Consider the following 26,677-nt stretch of genomic DNA (forward strand, 5'->3'; position numbering starts at 1 on the left):
CTGAAAAAAAAAGATTGATGTATATGTGTGATGTATATGTATGAAGAGTCCTTACTGCATACCTCAAAAATGTTTCTAATTGTACCATATGCCATGTAGCAATATCATGTAGAAAACGAAAAATTAAAAAAAGCATTTTTTTTTTATTTAAAAACAAGATGTCTGTGTTTAATTTTTAAAACACTAATAAAAAGTAAAATACAATGGCAGAATAAAATAACTAATTACAGTTCATGATGACTAATCAGTAAAATTAAAAACATTGTGAATTATTTTCTAAAAAGGAAATAGCTAAAAATTATAAACATAAAAAAGTCATCACCTGCTGAATTACAATTATAAAAATCATGATACATCAAAACAATAAATAATTTTATTTATTATCTCTCTCTCCTTTTTTACACAAAAAAATTTATATGTCTATTGGATTAACAATGTAAACGTAATTTGTCACTGTACAATATATCCCTCATTTTGTAACTGTCTATACAAGCTAATATATTTGGCAGCAATGCAAGTTTGAGGTGCAACAAAATATTCACAAAAAGTTGTTTTATTCTGGATGTAAGGATGCAACTCTTGTAAGTCCAGAGCTTTCAGAAAACTCAAAACAAAACTGTAACAATTGTAGCTTTCTTCATTGTACCTAAACACAGAAATAACTCAAGATAAGCAAATATTTCACCTTAAGTATAAATTTGTATTTTAATATATGTAAATAAATCACAAAAGTAAGATAAAGAATCTAAATATATAAAGGTGACAGTGTTTGTTTGTTTCTTTCTTTCTTTCTTTGTACCTGAGAGGGTAGGAGGATCCATAGCACCTACAGCCCTGAAACTTGGCACAAAATTCGAATGCACCCTGGGAGTCTGCATCTTCAATTAGTTTTTTCAAAATTAATGAATTAAGTTAAAATTTTATGTATTTCACTTATTTAGGGGGTAAAAAATCCCCCCACCCTTTAACATTATATGTCTTTGGAAAGGGTTTTCTTTTCTGAACAAGAAGTTTGTTTCATTTCTCTCCATTAATTTCAACAGAGACATAAGCGAATCTAATTGAGCCAATTTTCAAGGCTAAACTTTGATTAATGTCAAATTATTTTTCTGTAGTGACGTCATCATTGGCATACGGATATGTTCGGATAGGGCTACCAGAGAATCTTGATTTGTTTATAGAGCATTTTAAATGAATAAAATATGCGCCTTTTTCTTTTTTCTGACAACATTTTTCAAATGCCCTATGGATTTTTCTTTTTCTTTTAGGATGGCTTTTTGTATATTTTCTTTACTTTTTTTTTACATTTAGGGGAAAGTTGTCGTTATTGTTTACGTATGTTTTAGTTATTACTTTAGGTTAAATACATTGTGCATATGTTAACTGATTTTCTCTTATTCTGAAAGTCGCTTGGCGAATTTGGCGATAAACAATGGAGTTGCACAACTATTTTACATTTGAAAGCTACTTTTATTTAAAGTATTTTTTGTTTATTTGGCAAAATAATTAAATTGCAAAGGATTGTATTTAGGTTTTTAAAGGGTGTTTATGCATTTCCGTTAAAGAATATGATTATCGATTTTTTCACATCAGAAGAGGGAGGGTTTTTTTTTTCTTATTCTAGAGGTGTTTTTTTTAATTTTCTCAAACAATTGCTTTTCTTTAGAAAAATTCTTTTTTATACGGGGTGCGGGTTTTCCTTTTTGTCCTAGATATACTGTGTTTTTTAATTACGTTGTTTTTCAGCAGGGGAATTTTCGTTTAAACGTTTTCGTTAAAAGGATTGGATTGTTAGTCGCTTGGAGTTCACTTCGCTCGCTAATTGGGTGGGTTACTGTAGCGCAGTCAATTGGACAGTTTCGTGATAAACATTAGAGTTGTGGAATAATTTACTTTTGAAAGCAACTGTTAATTCAATTTGATACCTTTTTCATTTATTTGAAGAAACATTTTTAGTTGCAAAAATAGGATGGCGACTGGAACTGTGAAAAAAATTTCCTTAACTTTTCCTGATTAAACTCACTAAATTCCCCTGATTTACATTACCAATGATAATGTTTTCCTTTCTTTGCCCTACTTGAAAACCAATTTATATTAAAGAAAATAGTGTTTAAAACACATTAAGCTATTAATTAAAAATATATTTTGAAAAGATGCTCTTTTTTTTTTTTTTTTTTTTTTTTTTTTTGTAAAAATAGTACATTAAATTATCTGCAGGGAAATATTATAGGAAATATAAAACAAATACTTTTCTTCCAGTAATGAGTTAGCATAAGAATTCTAAGAAATTATTTGTAAGTTGAAATTTGTGAATGATAATACATATTTAATATTGCATAACTTGAACTTTAACATTAATTGCACTATACACCTACTCTGATGTGTAAATATGCTGATATATTCTGAATATTATTTTCTGAATTTATGAAATGATCTATTTAATGCCAAAACCCTATAAAATGCAAAATCTCTGGTCCCAAAGTGTGCATTATAACAGCCCTCTTCTGTAATATGAAATAAAACATTGAATTTAAAGTATATAAAAAAATATTTTTAAAACACAGACTTCTTTTAGTAATAGTTTTCTAGCATTATGCATTAAAGCAAAGTAATATATAAAAACATTTATGGTTAATAATAATTCTTCCACAGACAGGAACGGGTTCACTGGTAATTTAAATGTTAGTGAGCTAAACATGCAGGGAAAATAATTTAATTTGTAGCCATTGAAAATGTCTAAAAATAGACATTTAGAAGAAAAGAAAGATAATCAATACCCAGTTCTATATATTTATTTCAGTACATGCAATAGACAAGAAATAGGTAAAACTCCAAATGGACCAGAATTAATACAGATGGTACCAAGTTTCAAGATAAAACTGGATTATACGGCAAATTATTTTCACATTGCAATACAGTAAGAAGATAAATGTCTAGTTTCAAGGCTAAAATTCACTCATTCTTATAGCAATAACAACTTTTAGCAAATATCAACCTCTTCACTTAGGTTGGAAATTTGGTTCTACTCTATGTCCACAGTATAGGCCAGAGTTTTCCAAACTGTGGTCCGCAGAGCTAGCCAGCTAAAATGTAAATATAATTGAGATTGAGGGACGAGTAACAATACTTTAATTCAAAAAGAAAGCTCATGTATGAGAAATAAAAAAGTTCTTGCTTAAAAACATGCAGGATGCAGCAGGCCCCCCCCCCCCATCGGGACTCTTGAAAGTAAACAATACACATTAATTTTGTGTACATGACGAAGTTCATATTGTTACAAAACTATATTATGTAAAATGCAAACATTGAGGCACATTTTTACAGCCGTGAGCAAAGTTGTAGCACTGGTGCAAGTGGAATTAGTTTTGTAATGTTTTTCTTCTGTATTAATGGTAAGCATAATTTTTAAGTATTATAATTACATTTGAAGCATTAATAATGCATTGATTGTGATGATTGATGCAGATCCTAATCACAGCATTATGACACTGCCAGAGTAGGGTTGCCTGAACCATACTTAATAATTAAAATCCAAACATGCCATAAAAGTTCAACTCATATGAAAAATTAACACACTTAAACTAGGCTAACAGTGTTTTGTTCACTAACTTCAAAGGTTCATTTTTATTAGTAAACTTGTTGTAGAAACTTGGTGATAACATTTTTATTCCTAATTGAATAATTAAATTTTAACTAGAATTTTACTTCCAAAATTTAAAATAATAATTAAAAAAAAAACCAAATTAATTTGAATTCTGAAATTTTGAATTCAAATTATATTTTTCGCAATCACGAGCTACGACAGGACCCTATTAATTGGAGTTATTGTTTCTAGAAATGGCTCGCTTCTCCTCCTGTGCGGTTACGTGTGCATAGTTATGTGTGTAAGTGTGTAGGCTTGTATGTGTGCGTTTACCTGCGTGTATGCACGTTGGCATGTGTGAGTGTATGTGTGTGAGCATGCGTGTGTGTAGTACATGGACGCCTCCGACCAGGAGAAGCGGATAGCTCAGGACCGGAGCAGCCGCGCTGCCTGCACAGGCCAGTGGGCGGTGATGCGGCAGAGGCCCTTGGTCCAAGCTGTAAAAGGAACCAGACGCCAAAAACTGTCAAGATAGGACAATAAGCAATCGTGATTGCTCAAAAAAGAAAAACAGACAAGAGTTCTGAAACATGTACAGAACAATGAATAAATAAAGATAAAGGAGAAAAAGCATTAAAAATATGTATTAGAAAAAATAGATATAACTGTGTTAAATTATTTTTCTTTAGTGCGCGCGGGGAAGGGAGGGGGGCATCCACGAAGTTCGTAACTTTTTCGGGAGGGGGTCCGAAGAGGACCGAAGTTTGAACAGTACGAACAGTAACAACAAATCATCACACTGAATCCCCTAATATCTTACAAATCAGATACAAAATTACGTATCTAAAAAACGACAGCCCCGGGTCTGAATCCCGGTTCTGATATGGGTTGAGTTTCTTTCTCCTGTTCAAGTTCATTCTTTGTGTGACTGTGTTGCTGTGCTGTGAATTGTTGCCTACCTTATAAACGGCTCCTTGTTAAATGTGTGTACTGTGGAAGATGGAGTTCACACTAAATTACGGTACAGTTGGAAAAGTAAAGCAGCACACCCCAAATTGGCAGCCTAGCTGGCACAAGACAGCAATAACAACACAACAACCAGTATTAAATGCTAAATCGGCATCACAAGTTCAAAATGAATGTAGAACATTTATTGTTGCACCCGAGACTTGACCTACAAAAAAGTGGCTAATTTTCTAAAGTATATTGGGAAGGTGAAAAAACAAAAGAACTCTCCTTTACTAGTCCCAATTGATCTGCTGTTGTGCATGTGCAGTTGTTCTTTGTTTTATTCATGGTTCCTGTCTACATGTGTTACAAGCATTGGGATGGATAAAATACATTATGTATTAATTTTAGGAGGCGTAGGAAAAAAAAAGAAATGAAAGCCATATGAAAAACAAACAATACAGTTTAAAAGTTGTACACTACCAATATTACCAAAATCAAATTATCCAATCTTTTAAGTTAAGAAATCATGGGATATTGCATAGAATGTCTGCAAAGCTTTAAATGTAACAGAAACTAGGGGTGCGCATTGCCCCAAATGTAATGGCATACTTCAAATTCGAAGTACCGGCTAATAATAACTATGCCTCAGAGACAAAGCCCTCTCCAAAAAAAATAAAGATTTCAATGGTGCATCCTGCCCCATAAACCTGGGCCCTGAGTGGATCAGTAAACATCTCATCCTTAATGGTGTTTCTAAAGAAATTGAAACGATTTGCTTTATCTTTTCCAACACATCAATTCAATGCAGCCGAATTATAGTCTTTTTATGAATACAGAAAACCCTTATTTTACACAGGAGTTACATTAAACGGATATTCTGCATAGATCAAAACCGAGAAAATTAAAACTTAATAGTAGTATTAAAATTGGGTTTAGGTTCCATAGATTTAAAAAAAAATCACTATAGGGGTTGACAAATATGTGTACTTGTGACGATACACATGCACAACATGTTTAAAGGAAACATGAATTAACTTAGCCTTTATAAAAAAGAGCTGGTTATGATATTCTTTTGGGAGTCATTAATTATTTTTCTCTGTAGTTCTGAGTTAGTCTCATTAATGCTTCCATGATACATCGCATCATTCCTGTGATGAAATCTTACTTCACAAACAAATCTGAAAAATTGTTTGCTATTGTTAAGGAATGGCTGAATGGCTCACAATTTTCAATGTGAAAGCTTGTGGTTCTGTTTATTGCATGGATGCAAGTTTGGAGATGTGTTCAAGACGGAAAATATTTTCAGCCCCCCCCCCCACGCATGTGTGCTTTAAAAAAATTATGTGTATAAATGTTGTAGTTTTTAACAATGCCAGTTTTGGAATCTGTGTTTGATTTGAATTTTAAGCATTTAAATTGTAATATTCTAAAAACCTAAAAAACTGCAAATAACGGGGGGTCTGGAGGCTCTCCCCCAGAAATTTTTTTTAATTGAAGTCCAAAAAACGCAATGGTTGGCCATTTTGGTAAAGTTAAAGGAAAGGAGGGGTTCAGGGAATATTACATCAATTATTTCAAACTGATAGTCCCAAAAATCACAAAATTGGGCGACCTTCAAAAATATTAGAGAAAGGGGGGGGGGCGCTTTGGGCTCTCCCCAAAATATAAGCTTTCAAAACGAAATTGTACTCCATCTTTCATAACGTTTATACGCTTTTTGACTGCATTATTAAAGGGATGGAGTTCAGGAACCCTCCTTCAGCAATATTTCGAAATTGAAGTTCCAAAAACGCAATTTTACACAATGTTGGATAATGTTAGGGGTAAAAGTGGTAGCAGCTCCCCGCCATTAGTTTTTTGCCGATCGCAAACATTTTTATTGCAGCAATAAAATCGCTCGGGACATAAGATTTTCACTTTTGCATCATAAATCAGTTCTGATCGGAAAGTCTACCCAAGGTAGCGCCAACAAACCAGAAAAGAAAGAAAGGTGGGGGAAGGGTATGGGCGACTAATGATAATGAACTGGCAACATCCCCCCCCCCAACTGTTTTCATTTGAAAAAGTATTTTTTTATAAGATAGCAGATGGTGAAATTAGCAATGAAAAAACCGCTTCACTGAAGTAGATATATTTTTTTAATGAGATACACTTTCCAATATTCATTGATTAAAAAAAAAGAACTAGGGGAACTGAATCCTTACCCCAGGCAGGGTCCCCGTATCACATCCCTCTTAAGGCACTCAAATATAACCTAAAGTAGCGTTTTAAATATTTCAGCATCAAAACATTTTCGGAAGAGAACTCCTGAACCCTTTTTTCTGAGTTCACCACAAATGTCCTAAATTTGAATTTTTAAGTCCTCCAGTTTCTTAATTTTTTTCTAGGAATAGTACCCCCTTTACCTATAAACATAACTTATGACCAGCTAAAAGTTTTAATACTTTAATTTCGGAAACTTTTTGAAAGAAGCTTCCTAGACCCTTCCCCCTTAAGTCATCCAAAGATAGCTCAAAACAAAGCTCTTAAAGTTTCAGAAACAGAAATATTTCGGGCTGAGCGTCAGGAATACCCTTCCCCCCTCCCTCTCATTGTGTTTACTAAAGGCAGTGTAAGCTTGTGTTTAAGATTAACTTTTTCTATTGAAAGAGCAACTCCCCTCCACACATCGCCAAAGACAACTCAAAGGTTTAAGACTACAATTTGAAAATGTTTTGAGAAAGCCCCTGAATTCCCTAACTCACTCAAAAATGGCCAACATAGCATTTCAATACTTCAGCATGGGAAAACTTTGGGGGGAGAGAGTAGCCCCCCCCCCCTCCTAGCTTGTCCAAGATATAAAAGTTTTAAGACCTCAGTATCTTGGGTTAATTTGCGGTATCTTTGCAAGAACAGTGTTTTTTCGCAAACTTGTGCTGCCGTTATTTTTCTCATTTTCTTTCTCTCTCTCCCCGCCCCCCCCCACCCCCATATTTCCATTCTAGCAAGTGTTAGATTGAATGACATTGGAATTTAGTGATTCCACAAGTCTTGTTAAAAATGCAGGAACGATTGCTCATTGATGGTTCAAACCAACTTGAGATTTCCCTCCAATTCTTTCTAAAACTCCCATTTCCATTAAAATCTTCAAAATCCCTGATAGTTCCCGCTTTACCTGGTATGTGGACGCCTTTGCTGTGGCGTAAATATTTCATCTCGTCAGGAATCACTTTCAATCAGTGAATCAGATTAAACTCTAAGACATTTTAAGAGCGTACATAATTTTCACTTATGCGTGTAAAGTTTGCAAAAAAAAAACGCAAATGAAAAAAAAACTGAAAGGATGATCGAAACTAGCAAGCAAAATTGTTAACTTTTCGATTAGAGACAAGTATTTGAAAAATTCAGTAAAATAACGAGCAACTCTGCAGTCTGCAATGCAGTGAATTGGAAATAACAAAGCTATACCTAGAAAAAGTCAAACAGCGCAAGTCTAAAAGCCACTCCTCTAAAAGCATGTTGCAAACAAAACAAGTCCATGGCAGAAAACCAAGAAAATGTCGATGTAAATTCGTGGTTATGGAACGGTCCAGTAATATTAAAGCATATTTTTCAAACACTGAATTTTTCTTTTTTAAGTAAAAACTGAAAGTCATTGAATTTCTTTCTGTTCCGATCTCCGTCTCAGAAATTTTGTCTAAGACGGAAATCCGTCCTGAGACGGAAGGTCTTGCACCCATGGTTTATTGACCTTGGTACCCTTGTTGGTTTTGCTCTCCTTTGTCACTTATTAAAGCTTTTCTTCTAGTGAGCTCTGAATTATGTGAGTTTAATAGCTTTACTTCTGGAAAGAGCTCTGGTACCAATTCTGAAAGATGTCTCTAGCAGCACCAGCTTGCTGATTGGAAATCCAAAATTGAATTTACTGTGTATTATCTGCAATTTCAGGAGTTTGGATCTTGAAAGAGGGGAAAATTTTATCTGTTTGCAAACTGCATCCACATAAACTCAAAACTTATCCAGGTAAAATAAAATAAAGGTGTTAACTCACTTCAAATAGGACTTAATTCTTATGATTTTTGATGCAGGGCACTTTAGAAATTAATGTCACCTCTAGTACTCCTAAAGCATGGTTCATACCAAAAATTGAATTTTTCTTCAAGCAGACTTCAAGTATTTCTCAAGGATAAAATGAGCCGGTTAAAGGACAAGTTGGGATTATCTGAAAGCATGAACTTTTCAACAATAATAAAACAATAAGTGTTAATTTGGTTCCAGTTTATGTAAAAATTTCAGCATTAAACAAAACCATTTACACCACATTATTAAAGCATCAAAATCAATCTTTAATAGTGTGGGCTGCAAGGATCAGATGGACTACCACTGAACTAAAAATATAATAAAAATGTATTACAGAAAAATTCAAGACTAATGTAATTCAACCAGTAATTAAAAAAAAAAAAAAAAAAAAAAAAAAAAAAAACAGAAGTAATGCCCAAACTTATTTTTAAGTTTTGCTGTTTCCTATAAACAGAAAACATATGACAGGGCATTTCCCCAATGCTTGTCGCCTTATACAAGCTATGATTTTTTACGTGCATATAAGTTTGGCAACTAATACTCTTTTTGGACACATGTGGCACACAGGGCTGCGGAGTCAGAAGAAAAATGGCTGACTCTGACTCCTCCTGGATTTTTAAACGTCCGACTCCGATTTTTTTATTTATTTATTTATTTTTCAACCCCTCCCCCCCAATGGGAAGGGGAAAAACTCCTAAACAGGGATTGAAATATTAATTAATTTTCACATTGTATTTTATTGTAAATCTAAGATGCATACAGCGTTAGAAATTCAATTTGAAAATCAAATTACCCAATAGTTGCCATTTCTACAGTGTGATTACTTAAAAATTCCATTTTTTAAAGAAAATTAAAAGGATTAATTTACTCCCCTTTAATGTTTAAAAAATAGATGTTGATCAAATCCTGTCCTTTCAATTTTTTAAAGAACAGAGAAGAGTTAGATAAAGAGTTTTGAGAGAGAAAAAAAAACTTTTTTGCAAAATCAAAAACTTTTCTTGAGAGGGGGCGGTCCCTTCACCCATCTGGTGGGTGACACCTCAACTTAATTTCAGAGTTTATGAAAATTGAAATACTTTAATTCTAAAAAAATAACCAATAATAAATCTTAAATTTCATCTTAAAAATTTCAACAAAAATATTGCATTATATTGCAGAGAAGTCGGGTACATGTACATTTGGAGTAAATTTTACACAAAATGCGGCGGCATACAAATTTGTACAAATAGCTTTTACTATACTTACATTTCTTGGCTTTATTTTTAATTTTAATTCGATTGGCAGCTTCAGAATTAAACTTAATATGAAGATTTTTGGATTATCTACAATTATTGAGTGTTGTAACAAATAAATCATGTACAAATTTTATTTTGTATTTTTCAGTGATAACCATTGTTTTCTTAGATAAAGTCTTTAGATTTAAAAAAGAATTTATCTTTTATCGGATCTTTTGGATTTGCGCTTTTGTGCCAACACTTGTTTGAATTTGCCAAGCACCCTCAGTAGTTTCCCCGACTAGCTCAAGCAATACATACATTCTTTTTACTATTTTATAACTGAGATCGAGGGAAAAAATTCATTATTATTTTTATTTGAAAGTGATTAGAAAATGTTTGGCAACAAAACTGTTTGCTGACAGTTGCTATCAGTTAAATAAAATTGAAAATAAGCAAATTAGTAGACGGCGTAGGTAGCTGTTACAGAAAGTTTGATAAACAATCAAGCCAGCTGGTTGTCATAAGACAGTTATTTCCTTATTAGTAGGCTTTTATACATGTAATCAAATTGATTAGTAGTCAGTTTTTTAAAATATGTAAGGGGAGTCAGTGAAAATAAAAGAAAAAAAAAGAAACCTGGAGTCGGAGTATTCTCGACAAGATGTAAAAGGACTGATATCTGAAACACTACATGTAATTTTCTGCAAAGCACAAGCTTGATACAGGGCTTAAGCTGAGTTCAAAAGTTCTTAAGTAAAATGGATAAAATTGGGAAATGAGCTTTAGTCAATATCTTTCATCATTTTAGCAAAATGTTAAAATGCTGAAAGATATTGAATATGTTTTCATATCTTTCTAACTGGCTCTATGTGTTTCATCTCCAGTTAAAAACAAAATTCAACCATAAAATAAATACAAAGTAGCTAATATTTTTTTTCCTTCAAAATTTAAATAAAAATTTAGAATAGTTCTTAGCATTGGGAGGACACAAGTTAAATTTTTAAAATGCCAATAATGCAATTATTGGGGGGAAGTAATGCCTTAAAGACAAAGTATTGTTGAACTTAATAGCAATTAAAACATGCTAGCTAGGCTTTATAATAAGATAATTCAATATCGCTATGCTTGCTTTCTCTCTTAAATTGTGCATCATTTCCTCTCAAATGCACATTCCTTGGCTTTATTTTTTTTTTTTTTTTTTTTTCCCCCTTTCTGATTTGAGCAAAATAGTAGAACTGCTTTGTTTCATTTTCATGACTCAGATAGCATTTTTGCATTTAGCAAAAAATTCCACCATAGTGGAATCTGGCTCCAAGCTGAGAAGTTTCCAAAAATAAGATTTTCAAAAAAGTTTCCCAAAAAAATCCAATTTTTGCAGTATACAAATCAAATTGGACAAATTCAGCAAAAAATGGCAGCAAAGTAATAATTAAAAGTAATATTTAAAAATAAATAACAAAATTCAAGAACTAAAAACACATTTTGAGCATTCAAGCAGTTTCTACAGTTTTTTTTTTAAATGTACAAACCATGTAAAACAGGGTTCGTTGATTTAAATCAGCTTGATTTAAATCCCAATTAAAATCATGATTTAAATCAAGTAAATTAAAAAAAAAAATCATTGATTTAAATCAATTGTTTTGAATCAAGTATTTTTATAAACAAAATTATTAATTAAAATCAGTTGATTTTATTTTTATAAATGTATTTTGCATTTTTAGAATGCATTGCTCTAAATTTAATTACGCTGCATTATATCATTATACTATTTTAAATTCAACAGGTAAAACTACATAGATCTCTCTTTTCTGTGTGTGTAACAGATTTTCACTCCTACAATATTGTTTTTACTCCAAAATTACAGTTTAGAACTAAATAAGAATTTGTAGTTTTCTTATACATCATGACTAATATAGTTAAGAAAAGTAATTGTTCAACACATTATTTTTCACTAAAAACCTATATGATGATGGAAACCTTATATTTAAGCAAAGCATAAAACAAAATCATATCTTAATCTAAGCATTATGTATTTATTAATCTTAAAAATTTATTCAATTGTTGGAGAAGTTTTATAAGTAAGCCGAGTGGATTCATCTATTGTATGAAACATATGTTTATAAATGTAAAGTAATCAATCCCTACAAGCAAAATTTCTTGCATCAACCTTGACAGATCTTGATATTATACTGACGGCGTCAATACTGATGTGTTTCATACTGCATAAAGCTTGCATAAAGATTAAAAAGCAATAGTACAATAACAACACGTATGCAACATTGCATTCATCTTAAAATATCAATATTGATATTACCTTACAATAACATTGCATACATGTTGACGCCGTCAAGATGATATTGATTTCATGCTGTTGCGGTCAAGGTAATTAGTACACAATAGAACAGGTGGACCTTAGTTGATACTTGCGCATGCGCACAGTTCTTTCTACCCAGCGTCCCTCGCATTCCTGGCACATCTTCCTGTTTCGACTTGTGATTCAGTCGGTTCAGAGAAGCTGCACGTGGCGTTGCATTCTTAGGCTTCGTTAAGTTGGTTGCTTAGTTATTAGTGTGGAATAGTATTGTTTTAGGAATAACTTATGAATGACTGATAACTGCATTTGTTTATTAATATAGTACTAAACAAATCATATCGCAGACGATGTGCGATCAATGTTAGAAATGGCCGAAAATAGCTTTTTTCATCCCTAGACTTTGAAACAAAGGACATGAAGCCCAGAACTTCTTATTATCACTTCAATCTCACGAGTAAGATTAATTTTATTCAATGGTTATTTATGTTATTCTTTAAGATAAATTCATATGTTTTGTCCATGGGATATTTTCAATGCTGACATCCATTTTAAAATGTACTTTATTGTATTTATTTATTATTTTGCTATCTTTACTCTTAAATGCGCTATAAAAACTTCCGCAATTATTCCTAACTAGGCATTTATGTCTTTATAATACAATTAGAAGCATGAATTTAAAAAAAGAGTCAAGTATTACGCAAAACGAAGAAACTTTCATTTTTTAAATTAAATTGCGAGTACTATTAAAACCTTTATATAAATTTCCGATCAAATGTCAGCTATAAGAAAATATTCTTAGGATCGAAAACTATCTTGAAGAATAACAAAAATAATTAAAGAATGAAATTTAATTCTCGAGTTTAAAGTGAAAATAATACAAATAAATAAATGGATAAAACACCTTGCAAACGTGCTGATTTCATACTGTCATGTCAATGTAACCTGACATTTTCCTGTCATATCAATACGTATGCAATATTACAAAAGCAAGATCATCTTGCCTAGACCTTGATTTCATGCTGTCATGACAACATCTTGATATTATGCTGTCATATCAATACGTATGCAATATTACAAAAGCAAGATCATCTGGCCTAGACCTTGATTTCATGCTGTCATGACATCATCTTGATATCATCCTGTCATATCAATACGTATGCAAGATTACAAAAGCAGTCTACCTTGATATTTTCCTGATATTATGCTGCATACACCTTGTCAGTCAATATTGTGGCAGCCTGCTGACAGCATAAATGCAGTAACATAACAATATTGAGGCAGCATTAATGCAAGATGATTTCTCTTGCATGTCAACCTTTATGCAATGCTGAGGCAAGATATTTTGCTTATTGGGAATATCTACAAATTTTTGAACATTTAAAAAAATCTGATTTAAATCAAAAAAAATTTGATTTAAATAAAAAAAACTTTTTGGATTAAAAAAAACATCACGAACCCTCATTTAAAGGGGCTATACTCCATTTGCTTTGATTCAAAGAAACCAGAAAAATGATCTGGAAGTTTGATTAGGACTAGACAATGTCTAATTTGAATATCTTCATAGAAGCATTTTTTAAAAAAATGATAATTTATTGGTATGTTGACCCTGCATACAATATTACAGATCCTTTTATTTATTCAATCACTACACAGAATACACTACATAGAAAACTATTGTTATAAACTCAAAATTATGAAAATACCACAAGAATTTTAAAATAAAAAATTTGGATGGTTGTGCATTATTTAAAAATAGTATTTCTCTTGTAAAAGCATTGTACTGTGAAGAGCAATGAAATTACAATACAGTAGTACCCTAATTTTCTGTCGGACCTAGTGATAACAAATGCGCCAAGCGAGAAAACGTTCAATTGGGGACTGCGGTAAAAGGTAAAGCATATTGACTAAAAATGAACAACTCCCTCATGGACTAGTACAAGAAATCTGTAACTTGAATGTATTTTCAATTTTACATACCATTTCATTTATAGCACAATTTCTTACAAATTTGCTTCTTGGGGAAATGGTTGCCAAGAAGCAATGGTTTGAATAGTTTGTATTTGCAGTTAAAAATTGTTTCAGAGCTTTTTTATGCTTTGAATAACGACAGCAAGTCGGAACAGAATTAATAAAAGAATGACTTCTAACAGCTAAGAAATACTTAAAAAAAAAACACATTATCTCAAAAATGAAACAAGAAAAAAATTCATTAATATTTTATAGGGCACATAGGATTTTGATCTGCTTTTGAAAAATCTTACTAAGCGGATTATCCGAAAAAAGGTAACATGAAATGAGGAATATTTTAACATTAGCGATATAGCAGCTCTCACGGACCAACAAAGAATGACATTGGAAAGTTCTGGATTACGTGAATAGTTGCAGTCAAATGACAGATTTCATTCCAAATAAAAACTATTGAAATACAAATAACAACAAAATAAATTTATAAAAATTTATATGAGAGAACAGTGTTTCAAGTGCACAGTTGTGTGCTACCATACCTTTCAGCTGACCAACACTTTTGCATTTGCATGTTATCTAAAGTTTTGTCCCACTCTGAAGGTAAGCATGATGATTTTGAGTTGAAAATCTTTATTGGAAAACATTGAGACCAACTGTCACCATTATTCTGACTTATACCAGAATAGTCATATTCATAGACATTTCCTAAAGATTTTTAGGTAACATTAAATATATGAAAAGGAAAATTATTAATTACTAATAATTTTTAAGTCTCTATAGCAGGTACTACATCTTTAAAATTTGAAAACATCATAAGTACATTAAAACAAATAATGCTATAATACCTTTTTATTACATATCGCTCATTTGGAAGAAGTGTCACAATGAGAAGAAATGAAATTTTACAGGAGAAGCGTTTGAAGTTCAACTCTTCAGGATATTTGCTATAAGAAAAGTAAATTTGTTGTGTTCTTTAGAGGTTAATATCAGAAAAAAAAAATAGTTATTTTCAAAAGAAGATAACAGCATTTGAAGCCCTTTAAGCAAGGAAAAAAAAGAAAATTAAAAATTTCATGTTGTGGCACTCTTCTTCAAAACGAGCGATATAATGAAAAAAATGGCCTTATTGTAATTGCCAAAAGCCAAGGACAAAAAAAGTAATTCAGTATATTTTTTTCTAAACCAATACATATATAATTAAAAAAGAATAACATAGCACAGCCCCTACTTATTCACTTGAGGGTAAGCACAATTTAAAAAAAAAGGGTTGCCTAACAACACTTAACAGATGCGTGTGAGTACAGTATAACTTTGATTTAACGATACCCGATTTCCTTAATTTAATGATACAATTCACTGGTCAAGATTGGACTGCAGCGAATGTCTATGGTCCTTGATTTAACGATCTCTTTTTCCTGTCCCTTGACAATCATTAAATCAAGGTTATACTGAATACATTTGTAAAACTCATAGTGTTTAAAATGAACCAAATTCAGCAGTACATTGCATGTAAACTAAATTAGTTTCTCTCAACAACTAGAAAATCACCTGTTAAGATATGACGGGTAAAAATTGCTTCTACATTTGAACGAAGCAATTGCTTGCTTGGTGATATATTGATAGTTGAAATTTTAACCCTAACTCTGGGGCATTAACCTTAAACTCCAGGAGATAGTGTTCATTGTTCATCACTTTTTTGTTTCTTCATTCCGCTAAAATGACAAAGTATTGCCAGTAAAACAGTTACCTGATCCAATGCAGCCTAGTCAAAATCAAGCCTTTACTTGCATTTTAAACATTACCAAAACATATTATCATGCCGTGACACAAGTTTCATTGTTGATGACGTCAGGAGCGTTTTACTCGATATATATGAGGATTACCAACTCTTTTTTGAAAGAAATTATGAGCTTTATTGTTAGACTAGCTGCGCTGCTCGGCTTTGCACGGTCTACCTTGAAAATAACAGTTAATTTTTTTTAAAATAAATACGGTGAAATTTCCTGTTAAAATAACGATTCTTAACCCGAACGACGCAAGTTTGAGTCAGCTCCTCCTGTCCAAATCATGCTAATCTGCGTTTTGGCTCATGCTACTCAAGAATCCGAACGACGCTCGTATGCGGCTTGGTTTCGGAAAAAAATGTTTACTGTCAGATGGCATTACTTATCCATGTTCCGTCCAAATGATTGGTCTTGAACATTAGTATTTCCCTCTCTGACATCAGAATGGGGTCCTTCAAGTGTCTGTGATTTATTGGATTTGTGAAAGAAAATATAAACATGTGTCCTAGCAAGTGAAAAGAGAAAGGCATACTCATTTTGAAGTGGTTGTTTGTAGTTTTGATTCCATTTTAAAATGGGATTTCATGGGAGATATTCTAGCAAGCGATTTTACTGGTAGATTCATTTGTGTAGCCATGGTGAACACGTGTTCTTTCCAACGAGGAACTATCTAAATTTATGACTGATCCATCTATGGATCTTTTGGGTGCCATTGAAAATATAAATTATTTTTATTGGAGTTCTTCCTACAGTAGTTACTTTCTAAAATCATATGCGGAAAAAGAAGGCAAAGAACTTAGACGGAGATGAGTAGTTTGCTCAAAGCACAATTTAAGACGTAACGCTATCTATGAGCATATAATGCGCATTGCTCCGTGCTTTGAAAATTTTCATCAGGCTTTGAAATATTGTTACAATATCCTTCAAGTATTTCCTAATATTAAGCACAAATATTTTTCCTCCTTTGTACAAAATATATTTTTTAATTTCGGTACTTTTAGTTACAATAAAAAACACTATATTTTGTATTTTTATTGTTAAATATCAATTATTTTTATCAATTTATTTTGTTACAATTAAATTTATGATACATTTTATCATGTATATTAAAAAATGGTTTTATTTCTACGTTAAGTCGACATTTTATCCATGATTATGTAATACATACTTTCCGAAATTGCCTATTAGGCTTAGTGGAAGAAATTGCCCCGGCCAGTATGCACAGTTCGCGTGCTGTCCCAAACAGGTTACATTTTGTTAACGGCAAATCTGAAAGTCCCGAACAAAATATTAAGAGTTATTATTATTACAACTTAATTACCTTCCATTAATACAACTGAAATCCATGACTATCTTCTGGCCGACCCGCACCCTCAACTCCTCCAGCAGCAAGTTTGCATGTTTTCTCCTTTACGTCAGGGCTCTACAACCTATGGCCCGTGAACAGATTTTGTCCAGCCCGCAGGAAGCTTACAAACTTTTTTTCAGGAACAGAGACAGTCTCGTTGGAAATATAATTGAGATATTTTTTATTACAATTAATTATTTAAAATCATTTTACCATTAATTTAAATTGTTTTTTAATCATTTTTTACCGTTAACTACGTCTGCAGCACCCATTCTCTCTTTTTGATCTTTCCGAGAACAAATCTCTTTTCTTCGCGCCTTACTCTCCCATTACATTCTTGGCATTGGGCATTTCCTGGCCCCAGGGAAAACATGTGTTCCATTTTACAGTTCTCTACAAGAAAAAGACTTTCTTAAAAATTCATGCTAGAGCTATGTTTTCTCTTTTTGCATCCACTTACAAGTGCGAACAGACATTTTCAAAATTCAAGTAGTATGTTGAATTTAAGTATTTTCTGTATCAGACGAACACTTAAAATTACTCTTACTGATCGGAACTACGAAGTTTGTCCCTGAATGGACTGAAATTTTTAGCGGTAAACAAATGCAATCTGCACATTAATTTTTTAACTTTTTAAAAATTTTGAAAAGCTTTACACGTGTTGTGTTTTCATTTATTTCCAAGTTTTTAAGTGTCATTAATTCAATAAAATAAATTTGTAGTATATTGCAATAATTTTGTCTTGTATCACTCACTCATTAGCCTTTTTTAAAAAAAAGCTTCACTTTATTTTGTGACAAAGAATACTTTTTATTTCAGTTTCCTGAACTATTCTAAATTTTACAAGACTCCCTATCATTATATTATTAGAGATTTACGGGCAAATAAAACATAATTTAATGTAGCTAATAGAAAATATGTAATAAGGAAATATAACTTAGAAGCAAGCCCAGAAATTTTCAAAAACCTTTACTGAGCGCTTAATTAAAATATATATGTATATATATTCGCGATGTATGGGGGGGGGGGGAGAACGAGATTTTGCCTGGCTCTTCAAGGGTACCTTTTAAGACAGCATACAACCTGGATACCATCTATCCATCACATAGTGCCTCATACCTTAGATCGGGTATCTATTTTAGTCGCCTCTTATGACATGCATAAACGACGTTGGGACTACTCTGATCCGGTCACCAAACGGAGACAAGATAAGATAGTAAATTATGCTTTTTTTCTTGAAGATACATACTAAATGAAACATTTTATTAGGTTGGTGAAAGTTAGGTTGCATTTTGTTCGGTACTTAGCGTTTCTCTTAGCATACATTTAGTTCATATGGAAGGAGGAGTAAGCAAAAATGATGGCGTTTTCTTTTTAATGATTTCAAGATTAATTTTTCAAATTCAAATAAGCAAACTCCAATGATCACAACATGGCTCACTGTGAACCACTTGTTGGCCATCCCAAACATAAAGCTTAATTCATCTTCGAGCTCAAGGAAACTTGGTTCTTTTTTTTTTTTTTTTTTGATCTCAGAAATCAAACTAGTTACATCTGAATATATGTTCTGAAAAACAATAAAGCTCCTACACCTCTTTTGCCAGGCCTGAACCTTTACAATACCTGGAGCGAATTATGTATAATACAGTAGAAGACCGTTATAACGCACACCTTGGGACCAGACCTTTTGCGTTACACAGATTTTTGTGTTATATAGAGCATTTCACAAGTTTTGAAACTAATATTTTGAATATATCTATATATTAGCACTTCAGAATGAGTTTTATCTGCAATGAGTATAAAAGCACTAATATTACAATTAGTCATTAAAAAAATAAATATGTTTCACAATCAAAAAGAAAGTAAATTATTCTGCACTTCTGCTAGCTTCATGGTTTGTATGACAGATGCATTTTCAAGAGCTACCTGGTATTTTTTGTTTACTGTGAGTACTAATTTTCATTTAAAAGCTTTGAATTAAGATCGAAAGATGAAAAACTGTTTCAAGATTCAATTTGCCGAAAAAATTTTATGTTCGTAAAGAAAAACAGAGGGATTTTTAAAACTTCAAAAACCTACTGTTTACTTCTGAAAAGTTGGGCGGTTTATAGATAATCGTGTTATTAAGGTCAGTATTATAAAGGTATTCTACTGTATCTAAAACCAAAATTTCTCTGTTAAAAAAAGGTTGACTATGGTGACTTAAGCCATGCCTGATCACATTTGGAAAAGACATATATAAACTCACCATACAATTAAAACATACGTAGATTTATGGGGGTGTCAAGGGGATGTGCCGCACCCTCAAAATTTTTGGTTGGATTTTTAAAAAAATTTGAATCACATATATTTTGTTAGGAAACATAGTTTGGAAAATACCTTATATATATTTTACAGCAACAGCACAAGTTAATTTACTTAAAAACACACCTACAGAAACAAAAATGAGTCATTTATTTATTTATTTATTTTTTGACCTGAGTCTCCACACATCGCCAGTACGAGAGACACTGTGCAACATATTAAGAATAAGAGTATTTTTTTCCATTTGAAAAAAAAGATAATACATAATTACAGGCATCAAATGAAGACATTTCTTAAATTTATCATTACTCAGTGCTGGGTTATAGAATAATTGTATACTCTGTGATTAGGTTTTTATTGGTATCGAAATACAATTTCTTTTACTTTGAAACAACCATGGCAAATGAAGTCAAAAGGCATGGTTATTGTAATAAACTTTATCAAAACCATATTAACTGTATTAGGTCCCTGCACATCTTTCCAGTAAACGATGCTAAAAAATCTGCTGTGAAATCGACTATAAACCAGCATTTTTAAGGTAAATTTTCAAAATTTTTGAAAGAAAAGCCCTTGGACAACTTGTTTGGCCTGGGGAAGACCCAGGTCCCCAGTATTGATGCACCCCCGGAATTAACTCCCTGAATCCGCCTATGAATTAATTGCGAAATTCAAGCTATGAAAAGTTGTCTCGCAATCCATAAGCAGAATTTTTGGTAATTTGTAATATATCCTTGGACAGAATGGGAAAGAAAATAGGAAAATATGCATTGTATAAAATTTCAGGAGTGATTGTGACTCCATAAAAAAATACCTGAACTTTTTTTTCCAAGAAGAAAAAGTGTTTTGATGGGCATATATATATACACATTACGTGTATGTATACATTATATTATGTATATAAATAATTTATATACATTATTTGTTGGGACTAAAACTCAAATTTTTAATTGGACTTAATACGTCCATGTGCATGGTGGGAATTAAATTCTTTTAATTTTTCTCATTTCTTAAAATTTTTCAAAGAATGTTTTATTTTCTCCTTTGTATCTGAATCCTTAATTACATTCATTTACTAATACATTAAAGCCTAATACACCAGCATTTTTTAATGATTCCTGGTTTCTTTTATGGGTATTTGTAGAAGAATGTTGCAATAATGCCTTCACACTATCATTAGCATATGTAAAGGGCTTGTTGCAAGAAACACAAAAACAAAATACAGCCCTATCAATTTTTTACGCTATATTTCCATCTTTTCATTGTAGGAATCCCCTCTGTTTAACCATTCCCAATTAAACTTGTTCTTCTTTCCTGCATCGATGGAGCCGATATCTTCAGATCTATCCAGATAACTCATTTTTTAAATGAGAACATGCAAAGTTCAAATGAATAAATTTATCAAACAAAAACAGTAGCAAAATAAAAAGTAAGAGTTAACTACATATTAATAACGATAAAGTATAATTAGAATTAGTTCAATAACAACAGAACGCACGCAGATAAAGATCATAAACCAGAATATAAAATCAAGGAAATATTTGCATACGATAAATTCCTCCAACTGCAATAAAGAACAAAGACAGGAGTCCCACTTTTCTCTTCCTACCTTCCCCAAAAGAAAATAAAACTAGCCACCGATTTCACCCCTTCCCAGTTTGACCTTGAAGCACGTGTGAAAAATACCATTTCTTTTGCAGAAAAAAAAAGCAAAAGAAGGAAAAATGTTCTTATCTAGCCTTTATTCCATTCCCCACCCCAGCTGTTCTTCCATAATTACCATAGAGTTTACAAAACATGACCGTAGTTTCCGCTTTATACCAAACAAAACGTCTTCAATTTGGACTTTTGACGTTTCATTAAACATCGCCCTAAATTTTACAAAAGTGAGTTTTTCTGAAAATATAGATGTTCCGGTATTTTCGAAGATGAAGATACCGGAATTCAAGATGAAAATACCGGAAATCCGGTAACATACCGGAACACAATCACCTCTGTAAAATATTCCCAAATACAGAAATATTTGAATTAAATTCCTTCAAGGATAAATTTTAAAAGCTCATTTTCATAACACAAAGAAAACTTCAGAATATGATTGGCACTTTGCTAGTATATTTACCTTTAGAATCAGTAATTCCAATATGTAAATTGCTGGAATTCGCGTAATTGCTAAAAAAAGAACAAGAACTGATTAGGGATTTTTTTTTTCAAATTAATAAATAGACAATAACCACACATTCATGATGTAAAAGCTTCGAACATGGATGAAAGGAAATTACTTTAAAAAATCTCCCTCAGTTGGTTTGATTACTATAGCATTAGGTTCTCGACAAGCACATCTAAACGGGTACGGAATTCTAAATGGAGGGATAAAAAGTTCTTCTTCAGTAAGATCAGCCTCACAAATTTTGCACACATCAGAGAAAACAAAAGAAAATACTTTTGATTCATTCTTCCGATGCTGATAACAAATAATACCGGGATCACCGTTCATTTTGTATAATTACGAGTAAAGAATATTTTTCCTATAAAATTTTTGCAAATGTTAAAGCATATCATTTAGCTTGCAAACTTAAGTTTAAAAAATGAATATAAATCATAGTCAAGCGCAGCCTAATTACTGAAGATGTAGTAGATGCATTTATAAATATTCATGTACAGAGAAATGTTTATAAATATGAAACCATGAAGAAAGATATCAAACTTCATGTCAAGACCAACCAACTGTTCCTAATACACGACCACTCTCGTTCTGCAGAATTGCGATCATTAGCGGCTTTCACGCCAAACACGCGCTTATGCGAAAACCACGGAGTAGGAAGAGGGCGCGCTGTCGACGAACCGCTCCCGTCAATCGCAGCCATTGAGCTCTATATAGTATCCTGGAGAGAAGCTACAATAGTGGAAACTTGAGCTCGCTTGGCGGGAGAAGGGGTAGAGTGAAAGACTAGATTTGTAAGATTATCGCTGTTTCGCTGGCGTTACGATTTTTGCTGATGCACTGTGCGATCGCTGATCTCATTGGATGCAACCAGTGATGCAATAGCTGCGCTTTTTGGGAGGATGGCAGTTTTGTTTTTCTCTTGAAAGGAAATAATTGATGCAATTGAAACTTAAATGAAGTATTGCTGTGTTGTGTACCGTATCCTGTTGTAAAACCATAAAGGGTGGACTTGACACTTATATTTTATGTGAAATATGTTACAGTAGTTAGCAGTACAAGTACTTATATTAAATTAAAAAAATAAAATAATCGCGACCTCGATTCCCTCAACTCATTTTAAGATGAATCTCGCGGGGAAAAGCGCGCATCTTAAATTCAAATATTTTTTACAAGAAATGAGAAAACAAGCAAAAAGAAAGATAATCATAACTACTGAGTTTTGCTAGTCGTAAAAGCAGAATCATGAGAGAAAATTGAAAATTCCTTACTAAAATCAATTACAAGTGTTTTGTTTGTTAACTCATAAGAATTGACAGTAGATAAGAATTTTAAATGATCAAGCTTTCTACTATTGTGTGACAGTAATGAAATCGTTACCAATCGCATAAATAAAGGCTTACAATTGTTCTTAAAACTTACTTCAGAAAGGTTATTTATACCTTCAGTTCAATATGAATCAAAAGCCCCAAACGAATTCTTTTGTAAGCAGGAAAAATGTGTTCTTTCGATTACTATCAACGGGTCAGTCCGAACACATATAAAATAGAATACTTTTTTTTTTTTTTGAGCAATCACGAATTGCGTACTATTCTCACTTATTTCCCAAGTTTGATGTTGCTCTGATTTTTCAGATTACCATGACGATGGTTGTTTTTAGTACTTATTTAAGAGCGAAATTTTCGCCTTCATAGTTACAAATCATTACCATGACGACGGTTGTCATTAGTATTTATTTAGAGAGCAAAATTGTCGTCATCATAGTTAGAAATCGTCAGTGGACGCTCAACTCAATCAGACTTTACACTTAAAAAAGAAGGTTTTTCTGGGTAAAATTACGTTTTTTCAGGCGAAAACACCTGTATGGATGAATTTAAACAGTAAAACTTTATCTGAATTCAAAATTTCCCGATTACTCATTTCCATCAGTTAACACTGATAAGAAATAAAAAAATACATAACGTAATACGCTGTAAATAATCTTTATGATAAATGTACTGGTGGACATCGGCCATAAAATCACAATCTTAATTACTGCATCCTTATCGCTATTTTATTTTTCATGGATATGCCTCGTATAATCTATTCTGGAAAATCATGAGTCATTCTTGGACGGGTGCAGATTTCTTTGCCATTTACATTCCATTTCATCTCTAGAAACATGAACTTCAACGAGTAGGGTCCTATCGCAATTCGTGTTTGCGAAAAACTCAAGATGTCAAAATTCGAATGATTTTTTTTTCTCTAAATAACAGAGAACAGCACGGAAAAGGAAACGTAACTAAACTTCCAAGTGTTGCTACCCCCAAAAGTAGGATCAAGGGAAAATTTTAAATCTTTTTCAAAGCCTTTCTTGCTGAAATAAATGAGAAGTATTTTGTTTATTTAACAGAAACTGGCCGAACAGATAAAACTTTTAAATCAGTGATCTTTCCCTCGTCACCAATCGCATACATGAATAAAAGCTTAGGATTAAAATGGATAAGGCTTATGAATGAAAAGACATCCGAAAAAAGCTTTTGTTGAATGTCTTTTCATCCATAAGCCCATTTCTTTTGCATTGATGAAGGCGTTCCTTGTAACACCGAAACACGTGTCTGCAGTAATCTGCAATTTGTGCTTTCTGACGTTGTTACTTCTTACTTTACTTTTCAGCACAAAGATATTTATTTATCTTATGTTATACCATGCACTACATTTTCATGATTTTCAAAAACTGTTGGATTGATCAATGTGGTATATTTTCGTGCATTTCACCTTTTACTATTTTTAAAAAAAAAGGTTTCAGAGGCACTTTTAGATAATGTTTTGACTCACATAAATGATATTAGCATGTTTTCTTTCTAGAAAAGAATGTATAAGAAAATTTTAAAATAACGATTATCAGGCCCGTCTTAAATGTGCTTATTTACTTTAAACAAGAGTTTGTTTTCTACTAGCATTCTTAAATATTACCCTGCGCCCTGCATTAGCTTATAGATAAATCCCTTCCGTTACCGTATTTTTTTGTCCTTCCGTTGCCATTAAAAACCATATAAATTAAATATCTACTAAAATTAAAAAAAAAAAAAAACATTAGTTTCTATATCCCATAGGTTCTTTGGTGAACTAATTGAGATGTAGTATTTCAGTAACGGAAGGACATCAAATTGTCACTTTAGTTATGGACCTATTTCATGGTTGAAATAAAGAAATTTGAAAAAACTTACCAAAAAGTTTATCTACACATTCAAAACACAAAAGTTAACCTAAATATTATATGCTGATAATAAGTTTATTTGAAAAACAGATGTAACAAAGCAGAAATTTTTTGCTGCGTAAAAACATAAACAGAAAACTTGATTTTGCACTTGATTTTCTGAAAGTCATCAAACTATTTAAGAAAAACAGGTTAAGATTCAAGAAATTCAATTATTTCTGATGGGAATAGTATATGGCAAGTGGCAGATTATTAATTTTTAAAATTCAAGTGTCAATCTCCTTTTTCTTGGAATTCACCTTCAGTAATTAACAGCTGAAAAAAGTAGAATAAAGTAGAGTCCTGAGTTCACCAAATCAGGCAACGGTTTTTTTTTTTTTTTTTTTTTTTTTTTTACGTTTGTCATTTTCCCACGCTGTATTCATAAGAAAAGGATAATAAAATAATGCATGAAAAGTGAATAATCGTCATTAATTCCTTGTTTAAGAATATTTGTGTGCTTAAATTCAGAAATTTATTACGCCTGGGTCGTGGCTATTGAAATCAAATTGCAGCAATTCCCTCACTGTCATCCCCTCACTAATATATACAATGGGGGAATGATTCGGAAATATTAATTCTGAAACATCACTCTGAATTTCAAATACATTTCTTTTACCACGTATTTTCTAATTCTAAGCGAATTCTTTTCATGTTTTGTTTTGTTTTCATAATTATTTTACGATAACCACAATTTGCTGATTTGCAACAACTGTATTTTTTTAATGAAAAACATACTTCTTTTTGATAACACTGCGCGATAAAAAAAATAATAAAAAAAGAAAAGAAATGAAAATGCCTCTTCAAAAATGCTTTTGACATCATTCTTGCTGACCCATGCGTAAAAATGAGCTCCTGAATCCAAATATGACCACTGTCCCCCTCCCCTCACTTAAAATTTTTCGGAGTAGTCCCCTAATTAGTTTTCAGTATTTAGATAGTTAAATATCCTTTTTTTTTGGAGGGGAAGAGAGCATTCATCTGAGGTGCAAGAGAGGTAAAACGTTCAAAAGCATGAACATTTGTGGTAAGGACCCCTCCTTACCCCCCATGAGGGAGTACCCCCCTTCCCCCATCCTATACTCACTAATGGGGGTACTACAAAACTACTACTATGGGGGCGATGCATTACCCCAGAAATTTAAATATACATTAATTATTATACGAAAGGTTCATTACTGAGGATCTCGCTACTGATATTTATTTTTTTACTTTTTAGTTCATACAGCTACAAAAGCGCATTTTTTTAAATTTTATTTTGTATTTTTCATTTTATGTTTGCGTACACATTTTCATTAACTTCTTTCTTCAACTTTGTATAATAAAATAATGGATTGGGATATAGGCTTAAAATGTGCCTTTAATTTTAACCATTTTCGTACTTTTCTCAAGGAAAATCTGCTGAATACTTCGGAAAGAAAACCTAAAACTTCCTTGTAGAAAAGAGATAAAGAGAGAAACATACAAAAACAATACTGTGAATGTAAAAAGACTTGGTTTCGTTTTACTTTAATTTTCGCGAGCTCATTATTATCGCGAAAATTTAAGTCACACGAAATATTTAAACTTTCTATTCTATTCACATAAAATTCACTAAATTTTTTATCTCGCAAAGTCTCCGATACGTTCATTTTCGCAAAAATTACAACTCGTGCAAGTGCTTTTACAGTAGGTAAATGGTTAATAAATTGAAATAAATCTGCATTTGTTTATGAAGTACTGTATTAAATAATCCTACGTTCTCGACGAAAAAATA

The 26,677-nt window shown here is 32.1% G+C and overlaps 1 protein-coding gene across 3 annotated transcripts; it reads right to left on the reverse strand.

Moving 5' to 3' along the window:
* Positions 1-303: 303 nt before the first annotated feature.
* LOC129218335 (MKRN2 opposite strand protein-like) lies at positions 304-22,315 on the reverse strand. Of its 3 annotated transcripts, XM_054852574.1 has the most exons (6): positions 22,144-22,315; positions 21,802-21,879; positions 21,642-21,691; positions 14,629-14,794; positions 3,917-4,080; positions 455-646 (listed from the first exon to the last, which is right to left on the reverse strand). In XM_054852574.1, the coding sequence occupies exons 1-6, from the start codon at positions 22,161-22,163 to the stop codon at positions 606-608; spliced, it is 519 nt and encodes a 172-aa protein (XP_054708549.1). In that variant the 5' UTR covers positions 22,164-22,315; the 3' UTR covers positions 455-605. The 3 variants fall into 3 exon arrangements, with proteins under 3 accessions (XP_054708548.1, XP_054708549.1, XP_054708547.1); XM_054852572.1 differs by having other exon boundaries at positions 21,802-22,305; XM_054852573.1 differs by lacking the exon at positions 3,917-4,080 and having other exon boundaries at positions 304-646; positions 21,802-22,303.
* Between the last annotated feature and the right edge of the window lie 4,362 nt (positions 22,316-26,677).

This window comes from Uloborus diversus, chromosome 3, assembly GCF_026930045.1.
Source record: "Uloborus diversus isolate 005 chromosome 3, Udiv.v.3.1, whole genome shotgun sequence".
NCBI lineage: Eukaryota > Metazoa > Arthropoda > Arachnida > Araneae > Uloboridae > Uloborus > Uloborus diversus.

Excerpts from the sequence above, each read along its gene's own strand:
- LOC129218335 (XM_054852572.1), bottom strand. The coding sequence starts at position 22,016 with ATGAACGGTGATCCCGGTATTATTTGTTATCAGCATCGGAAGAATGAA. Across the intron at positions 14,795-21,641 it reads TGGAATTACTGATTCTAAAG|GAAATGTCTATGAATATGAC; the intron begins GTAAATATACTA and ends AAAAATCTTTAG. Across the intron at positions 4,081-14,628 it reads AAGTGTTGGTCAGCTGAAAG|CTTGGACCAAGGGCCTCTGC; the intron begins GTATGGTAGCAC and ends TTCCTTTTACAG.